Raw genomic sequence first — 16,843 nt, forward strand, 5'->3', positions numbered from 1 at the left:
GCTGTCCCTGGGATAAAGGAGACTTGGGGTTTCCACTTCTAGAAAATGGTTCTAGAGATGGTTGGCAGCTTTTAAGTGGCAGTTTGTTTGGTGGCAATAAAATCCTGCTGTAGCTATTATTACTATGATGCCAGACTCACTTTCTCCTTGGGGCTCTCAAAAAATTTCACACACAGGTCTGTTTCTGTGCCTTGCATACACTGCCTTGCATAATGCATTGTGATTATTAATACTCTATTGTGATGATTATTTCTCCCCTGCTCCTCCCCATCAGTTGTCTCTGGGCTGGGAGGTCTAAGGGCATGAGAATACCATAACCATCTCTATGTGCCCTCCCCAGGCTGACACACACTGACTCCTCAGGTGTATTTGTCACATTGAATTCCATCATGGAAAAACAATTTTCCAAATTTTATTTATGGAGGCACTATATAACGTATGTATCAGTTAACTTTTGTGCTTCTTAGTAAACAACCCCCACAACTCAGAAGCTTAAAACAGCTAACGTGGACTGCTTACTCCTGTGACATGTGGCTGCTGGGTAGCTGGGGCCCAATTCTGCTCTCTGCGATTTCCCACTCACTCAACCAGGCACCTGGGCTGAGGGACTTGTGGTCTGGGGTGGACCTTCCTGCGGCTGAGCAGGGAGAGCCAGAGACTCCATCGAGGCATTTCAGCACCTGCTTGGATGAAGCAGGTGTCAGTTGTGCTGTCTCCTGGCCGAGCCGCCTGTGGTCGGGCTGAGGGGTGTCCCTCCTGTAGGGTACGCTGCAGGTCACACATCAAGGACAGGCATGTGTAATCACACAGGGGAACAGTGAGAAGTTGTGAACAGTGAGACAGTTTGTCACACCACCGCATAACAAAACTGGCAGTTTAAGACTTTTTTATTGTGGTAGAAATAGAATATGAGATTTACACTTCTAACAGTTTTTAAGTATACAATAGGGTATTATTATATAAGCACACTATTTAGTACTTACTCATCCTGTATAACAATTCTATGCATGTTGATAAATGGATAAAGAAAACGTCTACACATTCAAGGAATATAATTTAGCCTTAAAAAAGTGGGAAATTCTGCAGTATGCAACAACATGGATGTACTTGGAGGGCATGATGCTAATGAAATAAGTCAGACACAGGAGGACAGGAACTGCATAATTTCACTCGTGTGTGGAATCTAAAATCGTCAGACTCATAGATGAATAGAATGGTGAGTATCAGAGTCTGGGAGAAGAAGTACAGAGGAACTGGTAATCAGAAAGTTCTTAAAAAACAGTATAGTTAAGAGTGTTGATTCATTTTCCAAGTTATAGTTTTTAAAAAATTAATTTGTTTTAATTGGAGGACAATTGCTTTATAATATTGTGGTAGTTTTCAAGTCATAGTTTTTTAAAACAATATTTACATTTCATCATCAAAACAAAATTTAATGCATTCATTAGGATAATACAGATATCTGAAGGTGAAAGCCGCCCCCCCCCCAACACAACATACACCTCTTTCTGAAGCCTCTAGACATGAAGTAAGAAAGTAAAACCTTAGTAACTTCCAGTTCCCCAGTTGCCAGGTTCCAGGATCCCTGTGTTTCTTGCCTGCATCAGATTGGAGATGCTCTAACACGTAGATATATTCTTAGCTTAGCTCAAGCCAAGACCAAAGTCTTTGCTTGCTTAGGTGAACTTCTCCTACTCCCTGTTAGGAGTTCCCACTGGCCAAAGAGAGGACCCATCTAAGCATCAGTAAAGATGCAGCAAAGCATGAAGCATTCAAATAGGATTAAATCCACGACTTTCTAGACTTCATAATGAGGCAAAAAAGATTTTTGGTACAAAGTCAGAATAAAGACACACAGTTGAGATGGCAGTTGTGGTGTGCGCGCTGTAATCTGAGATTATGTAGATGCTATATCACCATAAGCTAGTAAACCCATAGCTCACAGACCTCCAGCTCCCTGACAATATTTATTTATGTTGAACCAGCAGTCTCCCAAACACACCATGTGCTCCACCAATACCAGAATTGTCTCTATGACTAATACAGTATTTTTAGGCTTGGCATAATAGTATCTTAAAAATGATACTTTACCACAATTTTAGGTTTCAGTTTCCAGCTTTCATTTAATTTTTACTTTACATTGAAATACATGTGTGTGTGTGGTGTGTGTGTGTGTTTGTGTATCTGAACTCTCTGCCTGTGTGCAAAAATGAGTTGCCAGAAGGTAATTTGGAAAACATTTTTTTTCCAGCCTGTCTAGAGTCTTCCTCATCTAGGCCTGCCTGGCCTGGTAATAGACCCTGAGGTCACAGGCTGATGTTTGTTTTTCAGAACAGGCCCCTTCTCTGCTTTGAACACTCACCCCAGTATCCCCACTGATTGTCTTCCCTCCCCCAGGCCCAATAGGGGTTCTTGTTTCACAATTTCCTTCACATTCTCCCCACAGCCACTCTCCTGGACCTCTACAAACCGGCTTTTGGGGTGGGGCAATCCTACAGGCGGAACTGTGGTAAAGGCTGTGGAGAGACAGGTGGGCAAGGGCAGCAAGAAAGCAGGAAAAGCCACAGAGAAACAAAATACTATCAGATCCCTTTAGGGGTTCTGGCGCATCCTTCCTGACTTTTGCTCTTGACCAATTCTGGAAACATTCCTGTGCATCTGGTGTGAGCGTGCTCCTCCACTCCTCATGGAGGAACTCTCTAGAGCCCACTCCTTTCTCATAATCACCACCTCCACCCCTCCCCTTTCCCTTTTTAAACAAAGGCTTTTATTTTTTCATCTCACTAAAGATTATGTGTATTTTATAAACAAACATTTAAAAAAATTTTTGTACAGAGGGATGAGGCCTAAGAAGCATATGTACAATGGGGCAAGGTATTGAATAGATTTCAAATGTAGCTTGTGTGGTTGTCATAGTTAAACTGTAATGAAGCAGAAATGTGTCATGCACTTAGCAGAAGAGGATCATGGGCCTAGCCAAAGCTCCCAGAGAGTTCTTACAGTTCCCTTGCTCGCCACGACCTAGGAGAGCCTCTAAAGTTAAATATGGTAGGAGAGGGTGCTAAGGACCAGTGCTGCTGCCTGGCTGGGCAAGCGAACCCCTTACCTGTGTCCTCGTAAAGGCTTAAACATGCTTATACTTTCCCCTCCTTCCCCTTGGTCCGAACTCTACTCCCCCTCTTTCCATTCACCCTCGCCTGACTCCTCTTCCCAATCTCCAGAGGATTAAAGAGGTTGATAGAATCCGAGAGTAAGCAAAGTGGTGGATGGGCGGGGGGAGGTGGAGGGAAGAGCACAAACACAAGGCAATATGGCATTTTCTAGGAACTGCAATGAGCTCATTGGAGATTCCAAGTCTCTGCCCACAGTTGTTTTGGAATATTCCCTGAGCATGGTGACTCTACAAGAGTAACCTAAGTCTTCATTGATTCACATAATCCTGAAGTTCCTGGGCACTTACTCTAGAAACTTTAGACTCCTCTGTTCTTCAACAAACCCTGGCGGCTTATTATCATATATAGATTGCTATCCCCTTTTGAAAATAACAGGTGAACTTCTACTCTTCTATAAAGCAGCTGAGACTTCCTGTTCCCCAGTAGAATGGGTGTATGTTGAACTCACTCGATCTCCTGTCTCCCCATAGAAAACTGGGCATTGTTTGCAGAGGTGTTTGGCAATATGCTTTCGGAAGAACGTGGAGAGATACCTCCTGAACTTCTCCCCAACAAAGGCGTAGATGATGGGGTTGATGCAGCAGTGGGTCAGCCCCAGGGTCTCTGTCACCTGCATGGCTTGGTCCAGCTGACTGCTGCTCTTACAGTTACTCAAGCCAAAGAATTCCTGGAAGGTGCTCAGGAGAAGGACGATGTTGTAGGGAGCCCAGAAGAGAAAGTAGACAATCATGATCACGAAGATGAGCCTCACAGCCTTGTGCTTCTTCTTCTCATTGCGACACCGGAGCAGGGTTTTTATGATTCCTGAGTAGCAGATGATCATGACAAGCAGTGGCAGCACCAGCCCCAAGATGCTCCTCATAATTGTATGGAAATTCTTCCATCCTAGTGGAAAATAAGGGGCACAGGCATAACCTGAATGTTCTTCGAGGGATTTGATAAAGATGATTCCCGGGAGAGAGGCAAACACAGCCACCACCCAGGTGACCCCACTTGTCACCACCCCAAAGGTGACTGTCCTGGCTTTTAAAGCAAACACAGCATGGACAATAGCCAGGTACCTATCGATTGTCAAAAGGATGATGAAGAAGATTCCACCAAAATAACCAATGTGATACAGCCCTGTGAAAAATTTGCACATCACATTCCCAAAAACCCACTGGTCTGCAGCATAGTGAGCCCAGAACGGCATGGTGAGGAGGAACAGCAGGTCAGAGATGGCCAAGTTAAGCAGGTAGATGTCAGTCATGCTCTTCAGCTTTTTGCAGTTGATTAGGATAAGGACAACCAGCAGGTTGCCCACAAAACCAAAGATGAAGACCAGCGAGTAGAGCGGCGGCAGGAGCTGTGCTTCGATTTGTCCCACGCTGGTCTTTCGGCAGGGTTCACTGTAATCATAGTCATAACTGGTGGTGGGTTCTTCATCATTCCCCTTGACATTTGTTGTAAACAGAGAGTGAGATGTGGGAAGCACATTGTGGCTGAATGTATCATTGCCATCCATCTTCCTCGGTCCTGTAAACAGAGGACAAGATGATGACATACAGCACAATGGCTACAATCCCCAGTCTTAACGAAGGTCCCTGCTCCACTTAAGCAACATCCCAGGCTTTGTCTTTCCTTGGCAGCCATCTCCTTGAAAGTGTGTGTGCTAGTTCACCACTTCCCCTTATTCCTGATCACAGACACCAGTCATCTTTCCACAGCCATTTCCCAACACCTTGGCCTTCCTGCAGAGCCTGACTCTCATTGTAAGGCTGACCGTGCTGGACACTTGCTTTCTCTACTAGGCCTGTGACTCATTACTGGATGATAGTATATAAGGGGACTCCACTAGGGAGCTTCTGGGGATGCTCATAATGAGCCATTATGAGTTGCATTTTCTGTTACTTGCCACCCAAAATGTTCTGAACACTCTCTCAACTTTCTGCCTCCATCATTTTGCCAAAACTTCTCTTGCCAGGATTGCAATGACAGCCCAGTTGTAAACACCCTGGCTTTTAGTTTCATCTTCGTCAAACGTTTGATCCTTCTGATGACCACTTTCATTTAAAACTTTTGGTTTGGAAATTCCCTGGCAGTCCAGCGCTTAGGACTTCATGCTTTCACTGCTGAGGGCCGAGTTAAATCCCTTGTTCGGAAACTATGATCCCACAAGGTGCATAGCACAGCCAAAAAGAAAAAAAAAATTTTAAGTTAAAAAATAAAAAAACCTGTTTGGCTTCCAGTAGGCAATGGCATCCCATTCCAGTACTCTTGCTTGGAAAATCCCATGGGCGGAGGAGCCTGATAGGCTGCAGTCCATGGGGTCGCTAAGAGTCGGATATGACTGAGCGACTTCACTTTCACTTTTCACTTTCATGCATTGGAGAAGGCCATGGCAACCCACTCCAGTGTTCTTGCCTGGAGAATCCCAGGGATGGGAGCCTGGTGGGCTGCTGTCTATGGGGTCACACAGAGTCGGACACGACTGAAGCGACTTAGCAGTAGCAGGCTAGTTCCTGGCCTACCACTTCTTTTTCATATTCTTTGTTGGTGTTTCCTCCCGCTACCTACGCTGTAAGGGTCCCTAGGCACCATCCTTGGCTCCCATTTCTTTACCATTTACCTCTTAACCCTTGTTCCAAAGTTCTTCCTGAGTTGTTTTCAGGTTCTAAGTTTCCTGTAGGCTAATGCTTCCCAAAGCTCTGCCTTCCAGCCCCACCTCAGAGTTGAATTTTCCATTGCCTATTGCATATATCCCCATAGACTTATTTATTTAATCAATATTTAGGAGCCATACTCTATTTTAGACAGAGAGCAAAGTGGGTATCAGATAGGTACCTCGAATTCAACCCACCCCAAACTGAACACCCCTGGAAAGTCGCTTCTGCTTGTGGATTCTTTATCTTGACCAATGTCATGTACTCCATTATTTAAGAAGTAAGATTTGACATTGTCTTGGGTCCACTCTTTTTCAGAAGATTAGGAGCCAGGCCTTTGGAGCTAAACAGACCTAGACTTGAATCCTGCCTCTAGCGTCCCAAGTTGTGTAGCTTGAGGTTAATTACTTCTTCAACTGTCAGTTTCTTTTTGTTTAAAATAATAACCATGCTGAGTTGCTGTGGAAACAAAGACAGTGCAGCATCTAGTACAGAAAAATGCTCTGTATTGTTGCTGTTATTATTATGTTATATGGATTCTGCCTCATAATCACCTCTCAGAGTCATCCCCTCTGCACCTCTTTCAACTGCCACTCTCTTGCCTCCTATGCATCCTGGCTTTGCTGAGCTCTTTTATTTGTTCTTGCCTTTTTCCTCACCATGTTCTGTTTCAATCTGTCTTCTCTGAAACTGAAATTGGATCATGCTCTTCTCAGTTTAAAACTCAAGTGGCCCCATGATTTGTATATGGTAGGGCTTCAAAGGCAATGCCCAGGCTATTCATCATGGCTTTTCTAAGCTCCTTTCTTCTCAGCTTCATCTCTAATCACTTCTCAAATCCCAGATCCTGTGGTCCAGCCATACCCATCTTTTCCCCACTTTTCCCAGGCTCATCATTTCCTTCAGGCTTCAGTGGTTTTGCACATGTTTGCCCCCTTGCCTAAAATGTCTGGTGAGTTCCTGTTCATCCTGCGATGTGTGTGTGTGTGTGCGTGCGCCCGCTCACTCAGTCGTGTCTGACTCTTTTGCGACCCCAGGGACTGTAGCCTGCCAGGCTTCTTTGTCCACAGAATTTTCCAGGCAAGAATACTGCAGTGAGTTGCCATTTCCTACTCCAGGGAATCTTCCCAACCGAGGAATTGAACTTGCATCTCCTGCATTGGCAGGCAGATTCTTTACCACTGTGCCACCTGGGAAGCCCTCTCCCCTTCTCTGTGAACTCCAACCATCCTCCTCTGTCATATCATTCTTACCATCTCAAAACATTGTGCATGCCTTTATGATAAACACATTATCATGTACCCATTGTGTGCTGCTTGAGAGAGAGGACTAGGTTATGTTTCTGTCTTCAGCACTTATGATAGCACCTGGCTAAAGGAGGTACCAGTAATATGTTCATTGAAAAAATACGTAAAACTCATAGTAAGTGTGACAATTAACAACATTAGAATTGTTTTCAAGAATGTTTATTTTTTTCCTGGCAGTGACTGGATTTGTTTTTAATCTGTGTACACGCCTTATTTTTCACTTTCTCTTGTGATTGATACATTTCACAGATTTTGAATTTCACAGCACTGAACTAGATTCTTTAAATGAGCAGAAACTAAATAATACTTCTGGTCAAACTTGAGGAAAAAATGTATCCACCTAAAGAATTAACACTATAGTGATTAATTGACTGTTCATTAGGCTCCATGTGCTATGCTAAATACTCTTCATATGTTAATTAATGTAATCCTTAACAACAGTTTTGTGAGATAAATATACATTTTAAAAGTGAAGGAATAGAAGCATGGATGAATTAAATAATTTTTTTCCCAGACTCACAATGCAAGTAATGGCTGAGCTGGAATTTGAACTGTTGGGCTATTCCATTTCAAAGGCCTTCAAGGGTTTGCATCTTCAGACTCTGAGAACAGAGATGAATGTAGAAGAATGTAGAAGTAACTGATTTTTTGGTTGTTCTTCATGCCTTGAACAGAATGTTTTTGGCATTTAGCCTTAAAATCCACACACTTGCCCATACAAATGTGCTCTACCTATAAATGCACAAGCACAAAAAAACACACATACACGCACATTGCTGCCAGTAAAATAAGCTCCAAGAGGGTAGAGAGCTTTGTTTTTGCAGTGAACTCTTAGTGCCCTAGAATCCAGCCTAGTACATATAAATATCAAATGAGAAGTGAATAATGGAGAACTAGTAGGCTACAAGCTTCTGAGAAACAGAGGGCTCCCCTGTGGGCTAGACTCCCAGGTAATCTAGTGGGAGCTGTTACAACAACTAAAATATTGGGGTTCCTTGCACATAGCCTCTTAGCTGTAACAGGCCCTCTGGGCTGTTCTGTAGTTAGTCTCCTCATCTGTATGGAACAGTGTAGACTGGATCAGTGGTTCTGAAATGCTGGCTTTCAGATTACACAGGAAGCCTGTCAGTCAGAAACACACAGTGCAGACCCTTGTTCTGGTGATTCATATTGGGGATGAACTGCCCCAGCCACTTCCACCGTGTGTTTCCTATGCTTTGTTGTTCACCTGCCTCTCAAGTGCCAGAAACCTTTTTATCATCTACTCCTGTGTCACCTAGCTCCTACCACAGCAGACACGTAGCAAGGAGGCTGAAGAGCACTGGTTTAGGTGTCACTTTCAAGTGTCAAGACACATCAACCAGAATTGATTAAATCTGCCTCTCAGAAAAATGAACCCCTTACTTCAGCCTCTGAATTGAGGTAAGAAGTGTATTTTGGTGCAGGGCCTGTACTATCACATATATGGACTAGAGGGGGAGAAATTCAGGGTAGAAAGTTCCAGCTCTTCACAGTCCTTGGGGGCTGGGAGGGGCAGAATGAGAGGAGCAGTATTTGAGAAGCCTGATTGTCCTACTTTCTTAATTGTCTTCTTTTAGCCCAACCCTCTCCTACCAACTGAGCTCTGATGGAGTTCTCCCTCTGCTTTATGCTTCCTTCCTGCCATTGGGATCTCTCTATCTTTCCTGGGACAGATGCCACTCTCCACCCCTTTCTCCTATCTTAATCATCCCCCAAGTTCCTGGGCAATACAGACTCCCAGTCCCTGCATCTAGCATCGAGATGCTTTGAGCCTTTGATTCATAAAGTGATGGAAAAAGCACCCCCAACTCACCGGTAGATGGCTTCTTTTAAGTGGCACTGGTGTGTCAGGCTTCTCAGCAACTGAACCAAACAGATCTGGAGGTAGAAACTTGGCGTGCAGAAGTAGGAAATAAAGTTTCCTGCAGAAAGAGAAGGCGGAGATACAAGGGCAAGTAATGGTAAAGATTTGAAAAAAAGAATGATATAGTTCTTCTTTTCCAGCCAAGAACGATGTACACTAGGTTGAAGTCTCCAGAGTAGAATTAATTTTGAAATCTTGATTATGCAACCTTGAGGGTTTAAATCAGGCACACTCCATGTTTGCTCCTGGGTCTAACGACTCTGGGCTTCTTTATCTTGTGGTTCTCTATATCTGGAAATCTTTCACTCTCTTCTGCCGGTAATGATTTGCATGAAACGAGCACACTAGAATTTCATTTCCTAGAGGATAAATGCTAATGGGGGCTGCTGGTGATGGTGAAGGAAATTAGGTTTTGTTGACCATATGCTCTGATTTCAGTGGCATCAAGAATTTGGGACTTGGTTAGAAAACTTATTTAGACAGAACTTTTTAATGAAAAGGGAATGTTAAATGGTCTCTTCTGTCAGAGATTTCCTTAGTAAGAAGATCCTCAGCTGTTATAGGTTCCAATCTTGAGAAGAAAGTTTTGCTAAAAGAAAACACCATTGATATTTGGCAAAACTAATACAATTATGTAAAGTTTAAAAATAAAATTAAAAAAAAAAAAACAAGAAAACACCATTGAGATTTTGGCAAGATAGTAGGTTAGGAAGTACCGTGAGTCAGTTTTCTCACCTAGACAACAGTTTCACTGGCAGAAGCTGTCTAATCCAACTGATTTGGAACTCTGGAGTCTGTTGAGGGTCTTCAACTTTCAGGAGAAGGCTTGGATGACCAATTGCAGTTAACTATGGCCAATTTCAGCTCTTGGCACAGTAACCCCCACCTACTTCCCTACCCCAGGCACTTTGGCAGGCAGTTCTGCATGTGTTCCTAGGGCAGCTTGCACGTAGCTTGCAGAAGCCAAGGTGGGCACAAATTGGGCCCTGACCTTCAAATATCAGGGATCTGTGCTCTGATCACTGATGACTGCTTCTGATCTTAGGAATGCAAACAGAGAAGGGCAGCCATTGTTGTTGTATTCCCCTCATAGCTGTAAGCCCCTCCCTCTCTGGCTGAAGTGACTTTCAGGGTATTTAAAGAGCCAGTGCCCTTTATTTTTCTGTATTTGATTTTTCTATTTTTCCCTTTTTGGGAGTCACACATTAAAAACTTGGACCTTCAAAAATAGCTCCATTTCCAGGGAAAATTAAAAAGGGACCGCACTCGTAGCTCAGTTGGAAAGAATCTGCCTGAAAGGCAGGAGACCCAGGTTCGATTCCTGGGTTGGGAAGATCCCCTGGAGAAGGAAATGGCAACCCACTCCAGTATTCTTGCCTGGAGAATTCCATGGACAGAGGAGCCTGGCAGGCTACAGTCCTTGCGGTTGTAAGAGTTGGACACGACTCAGCGCCTAAACCACCACCACATATTCAGGGAAGAGCACAGGCTCTGAAAAGACCTGAGAAGACCTTAAGTTCACAGGCTGATCCTTGGCATAGAGAGAGGTTACAGCAATCAAAACAAAAACAAACCAAGAACAATTGTAAAAAAAAAAAAAAAAAAAAGCAAAACACTTACATTACCATGTGTAAAATAAATAGCCAAGAGGAAATTTGCTGTATGGCTAAGAAAGTCACACAGGGGTTCTTGTATTAACCTACAGGAGTGGGATGGGGAGGGAGTTGGGAAGGAAGTTCAAAAGGGAGGGGATTTATGTATACCTATGGCTGATTCAGGTTGAGGTTTGACAGAAAACAACAAAATTCTGTAAAGCAATTATCCTTCAATTAAAAAAAAAAAAATCCTGAGAAGGGGAGAATCTGATTTCCAGAATTACCATGTTGTTAGGTTCAAATGTCCAATTTCAGCCAAAAAAAAAAAAAATCACAAAATATGTAAGGAAACAGAAAAGTATGTCCATTCAAAGGGAAATAATAAACAAAGAGAAACTGTTCCTGAAAAAGATGTGATGGTAGATCTATTAGATAAAGACTTAAAGAGTCTCAAAGACTTAAAAGGAGACATGGAGAGAATCCAGAAAACTATGTATGATCAAAAAGCAAATATCAGTTAAGAGATGGAAAATCTAAAAAGAAGCCAAAAAGAAATTCTGGAGCTGAAAAATACAATAACTGATATGAAAAATTCACTAAAGGGATTCAGAGGTAGATTCCAGCAGGCAAGAGAAAGAATCAACAAACTTAGAAGTTATTGGGTCTGCAGAACAGAAAGAAAAGATTGAAGAAAAGTGAGCAGAGCTTAAGGGACTTGTGGGTGTCCCAGGATAAAAGAGAGAGAGAAAAGGGCAGAGAGTATATTTGAAGAAATAATGTGTGAAAACTTGCCAGTTTTAAAGGAAGACATGAATATAAGCATCCAAAAACTCAGTGAACTCCTAGTAGGATTAAGTTCAAAGAGACCCACTCCAGGACACATTATAATCAAACTTTCAAAAGACAAAGACACAGAAAGCAGCAGGAGAAAAACAAATGATCACAAACAGGGGATTCTCAATAAGATGATAAGCAGATTTCTCATCAGAAACTTAAATGGCCAGAAAGCAGTGGACCCATATATTCAAACTGCTAAAAGAAAAAAAGCTGTAAACTTGTTTTTCTTAAAACCAGCAAAACTATACTTCAGGGGTGAGGGAGAAATTAGGACATTCACAGATAAAAGAGTTTTTGTATGTTGTTGAAGTTAAGCTGGTACAAATTGAAATTAGAATGTTATAACTTTGGGATGTTAAATGTGACCCTCATGGTAACTACAAAGAAAATAGCTATAGAATATATACAAAAGAAAATAAAAAGCAATAAACATTCCATTTCAAAAAAATCAACTAAGCACAAAAGACAGTAATGCAGGAAATGAAGGACAAAAAAGTTCTAAGCCATATTGAAAACAAATAGCAGAATGACAGAATGTCATTCCTTGTAAGTAATTACTTGAAATGTAAGTGGATTAAATCCTCCAACCAAAAGATAAAGAATGATAGAATGAATTAACAAAGCAAAGCAAAAATATGACCTAATTAAATACCATCAATAAGAGACTCACTTTAAAAGACACAAAGAGATTGACAGTGAAGGACAGAGAAATATGTTCCATGGAGCTGTTACCAAGAGAGCAGAGGTGGCTATGCTAATATCAGACAAGATAGACATGAAGTTCAAAAAAGTTTACAAGGGATCATGAAGAAGGGCACTACATAGTAATAAAAGGCTCAGTACAGCAAGAAGGTATAATTACAAACACTTACACCTCATAACAGATCATCAAAATATATGAAGCAAAAACTGACAGAACTGAAGAAGTAATAATCACTGGAGACTTTAATAACCCGCTCCTAGTAATGGGAAAAAAAGTCATACAGAAGTAAGGAAATAGAAAACTCGAATACCACAATAAACCAATGAGATTTTAACAGATGTATATGTACAACTCTGCCAAACAACAGCAGCATACAGTGTACTTCCCAAAAGCACATGGGAAATTTTCCAGGATAGGCCATGTAGAAACAAGGATCTCAGATAGCCTTGGCAAGTTTCTAAGCTTTATTTTCCCCAGCTATGAATTAGGAATAATAAGGTGTCTGGGGTCTCTGAGGTGTAAATAAACGTAAAGCAACTAGTACAATACCTGGCGCATAGTAGGCTCTCAATAAATAGTAGTGAAGAAGAATAACAGTAAAACACTCAGGGAAGTTCAGGTGTCCTTTCTAGAGTTCAATAAGTTGTGACCATGTATCCTGCATACATGGTCAAAAGACCTGTTTTTCGTACTAAGCAAAGGGGCCTCAGGTTGTTCCTCTAAGAAACAATTCTTTGCTTGAACAGGAATGGGGAAAGTTCCCCCAGATCTCCTAATGTGGTTTTTCCTGAGATATCAATAACAAAACAGGTCATATTCACCCCACTGATACTGTATCCACTTCCACTTATGATATCTTGCAACTAGTTCCTTTGAGTCAGTCTGGAATGGGGAAGGTCAAGACCCAGAAATTTGGCTATTGCTGATTAGGACCACTCTACATTTCTGCCTTCACACAAGCATCATTGACTCCAGGTCTGTCATTTTATAAACAGAGAGATGCTCAGAGGTAAGTAGTGGTAGAGCCTGAATTCAAATCTTTGCCTTATCTCTACCGCAGGGAACATATGACACAGTTGGCTGACATCTTGAAGACTTTATAAGGATAAGTATATGTACATAGGCATTGACAGGATTAAAAGAACCAGCAAGGGTGTTGAGGTGCCCAGAGATGCTAGCAAAAGTGGGAACTGTTACCCCTGTGCTTGAAGAGTCAAAAGAATAAACAGTATTACCTAAGTCCTACTGAGAGCTGAAAGTTGAAGGATACAGGCACTACTAGAACTGCAGCCAAGCAGGAAACCTTCTGTTCCCACTCTGATCTCCTGCAGCACATCCCAGTAATTTTGGGTTAAACCCAATGAGAAGAAGGTGCAGTAGGGAGTCTAGGTGATATAGCACAGGACATCAGCTTTCCAGGGCTCAGAGTGGATCTGGGGAAGAATAGCAAATAGCCACACTGCTATCAAGTCAAATTTTTTTCTTTTCTTTTCACAGGGTCCATGTAGATAGTCGGAAAATTGGGAACCAAAGTTAGTACACCTTAGAATTCTTTATGCACGTAGAAAGAGTTACAAAAGATACTTCTCCTTGAGTTTGAGAACCACACCCCCCACCCCCCGCCCACATCCATCTACCTGTTGGCACTGGGTTCATGGTTTCTGAAATTCTCAGGACTGGCAAAAGGAGTATGACCTTGGAGTAAGTCTGGAGTATGACCAGACTTAGAGGAAAACATGTCGCCAGACTTCTGTCTCCGGTGTGACTGCTGACCAAGCAGGGTCACATAGAAGACATGGCTGTGATCATCTCAAGGTGACCTGGGCCAGGGTTGAGGAGGTGATCAATTCTTCTGTAAACCAATGAAATAGAGTTCATGCTCCCTGAATGAAGAGGGAAGAACCAGACCAACAACACTGGCCATGGAAAGTTTTAAGATTCTTGATTATTCATAATCTGAAGATCAACAGCTGAGTTGAGGGTTAGACTATTGAAGCTGAAAGTTAGATTTATTCCAAGAACCTCTCTGCCCCTCCGTGGGTGGCAGTACTCAATTAAAACATGGGGAAAAGCATGGCTAGAGAGAATGGCTGCTGGAGCAAGGAGATAGGAGAGGTTTGTCAACACCCTGAGGTGCTTTGAGGATGTCCCCTTGACATTGTCAGTTGGATTTATTCAGTTAACACCTTTAGAAGGTTAAACTCTTGCCATTTTTTTTTTTCAACAGCGATGCTTTTGGTTGATTGTGGTTTCTATGGTTTGCCTGCTTCCTGTGACCTACTAAAATAGATTAGTGAGTTCTAGGATTTTACATCTTCAGTTCAGTTTTGGTTAAAAACAATAATCTAGACTAATACCCATCAAAGAAGCACAGTTTTATGTTCCTTCATGTTCTGGTCATGTCTTTATGATAAAAATTGTACGAACTATTTCCATTGTTTTTGTTCCAAGTGACAAAGTAATACAACAGGGCACATAGTCTAAGCAGAAAAGCCCAGAAACAACACATGATTTTTGGAAAGGAAAAGTGTCAAGTAACACTCAGAGGTGAGACTTGAATTTCTCCTTCTTTTTTAACCCTCCAAGTTCAATAGCATCTCCAAGTAAACCAAGAACAGACTAGAATATATGATGAAGAATAGAAATAAAAACGCCATCAAAATGGCAATTTGAGTCTGTATTAACTTAGAGTGTAAAGGTAGCAGATTGATGTTTCCATACCTTTAGGCCAAATAAACCTTGGGGAAATAGTGTGAGGTCAGGATCTTTAATACATTCACTTGCTGTCAAGTGACTTAAGTTGATATCACTTGAACCATATAGTAGGGAGATAATGGGGTGTTTTTCCATAGCTCAGATGCTTCAGACTACTCTGTGACTAGAATCAGATCTCAGTCTGGATGCCTCAGAGGTGGCCTGCTCTGGGGAGGAAATCTTGGCTGAGAATTGGTCAGAACAGAGTACTTAGAAGACATTTTCAGCTACCTCCCAGGACATGACAAAAGTGGGTTGGGGGCTGGTTCTGGGGAATGAGAAGCTAGAAGTCGCTCTCAGCACCATTACCTGCCCCCCACCCCAAGGCATAATGAGTAGGAGGAAGATGGAACGAAGTATCTACAGGATGAGGTTTCATACATAAAATTAGGGACTATAGGTCCACCTCTGACATCATCTACTATTTGAGTGTGGCTTCTGAGGTGTCCTAGGGTAGAACACGATGTTATACCCAGCTGCAGGAAACCAAGATCATGTTCTTTGCAGGCACAGGTGGCATGAAAAGAAACCCACAAAGCTGGTATGGCAGATTCTGATTGGAGGACATGAATGAGGACTCATCCTGGGCTGCTGAGTGGGCAGTGGCTGATGGAAGATAGTGGATCAAGGGGCCTAGTGGAAATGTATACCTATCATTGTGACTAGTTGGAAATATATACCTATCAATGCTTTCAACCTGCTTTCAGCCTGTATATGTAGACATATACGTGTGTGTGCTACTTCAGTTGTGTCTGACTCCTTACAACCTTGTGGACTATAGCCCACCACAGGATTCTTCAGGCGGTATTACTGAAATTGGTTGCCATGCACTCCTCCAGTGGACTTCCTGACTCAGGGATCAAGCCCGCATCTCTTTTATGTCTCCTGCATTGGCAGTTGGGCTCATTACCACTAGTGCCATCTGGGAAGCCCCAGACATATACATATGTGTGTGCTAAGTTGTTTCAGTCATGTCTGACTCTTTGTGACCCTTTAGACTGTAGCCTGCCAGAGACTCCTCTGTCCATGGCATTCTCCAGGCAAGAATACTGGAGTGGGTTGCCATGCCCTCCTCCAGGGGATCTTCCTGACCCAGGGATCAAGTCCACATCTCACGTCTCCTGCACTGTCAGGCAGCTTCTTTACCACTAGTGCCACCCAGAAAGCCCCATATACACATGCATATGTCTCTCTCTTTCTCTCTCTCCCCCTCTCTCTCTCTATATATATCATGTTGAAAACAAAAGCTTGTTCTTTGAAAAGATCAACAAAGTTGACAGACCTTTAGCTACACTGATTAAGAAAGAAAAGATATAAATAATATCAGGTGAAAGTACTTATTCTACCAAATTTACAGAGATAAAAAAGGATTATAAGAGAACACTATGAGCAATGTCCACCAATAAATAACCTAGATAAACTGGAAAAATTCCTAGAAGCACATAAATTATCCAAGACTGACTCAGAAGAAATAGAAAATCTGAAAAGATCTATTAAAAATTAAAGAGATTGAATCAGAAATCAACTGAAAGCATTCAGGACCAGGTGGCTTCACTGGTGATTTCTACCAAACATTTAAAGAAAAATTAACATCTGTCTTTTCAAACTCTTCCTAAAAAAGGAAGAGGAGGGAACATTTCCTAATTGATTCTTTGTAACCAGTATTACCCTGAGATCAAAGCCAGACAGAGACCAGTATCTCTTATGAATACAGTGCAAAACTAACAGCAAAATACTAGCAAACTAAATTCAACAGCACATTGAAAAGATCATACTCTATGGCCAACTGGAATTTATCCAAAGAATGTAAGCATGGTTCAGTAAAAGAAAATCAACCATTGTAATACATAACATTAACAGAATGAGAGAAAAAAATATAATCACCTCAGTTAACACAGAAAAAGCATTTGGCAAAATTAAATGCCTGTTCATAGCAAAAACACTAAA

The 16,843-nt window shown here is 42.0% G+C and overlaps 1 protein-coding gene across 4 annotated transcripts; it reads right to left on the reverse strand.

Moving 5' to 3' along the window:
* Positions 1 to 869: 869 nt before the first annotated feature.
* CCR2 (C-C motif chemokine receptor 2) lies at positions 870 to 9,023 on the reverse strand. Of its 4 annotated transcripts, none has more exons than XM_024982933.2 (3): positions 8,957 to 9,023; positions 7,643 to 7,724; positions 870 to 4,688 (listed from the first exon to the last, which is right to left on the reverse strand). In XM_024982933.2, the coding sequence occupies exon 3, from the start codon at positions 4,675 to 4,677 to the stop codon at positions 3,565 to 3,567; it is 1,113 nt and encodes a 370-aa protein (XP_024838701.1). In that variant the 5' UTR covers positions 4,678 to 4,688; positions 7,643 to 7,724; positions 8,957 to 9,023; the 3' UTR covers positions 870 to 3,564.
* Between the last annotated feature and the right edge of the window lie 7,820 nt (positions 9,024 to 16,843).

The sequence above is a fragment of the Bos taurus genome, chromosome 22 (genome assembly GCF_002263795.3).
Source record: "Bos taurus isolate L1 Dominette 01449 registration number 42190680 breed Hereford chromosome 22, ARS-UCD2.0, whole genome shotgun sequence".
Lineage (NCBI taxonomy): Eukaryota > Metazoa > Chordata > Mammalia > Artiodactyla > Bovidae > Bos > Bos taurus.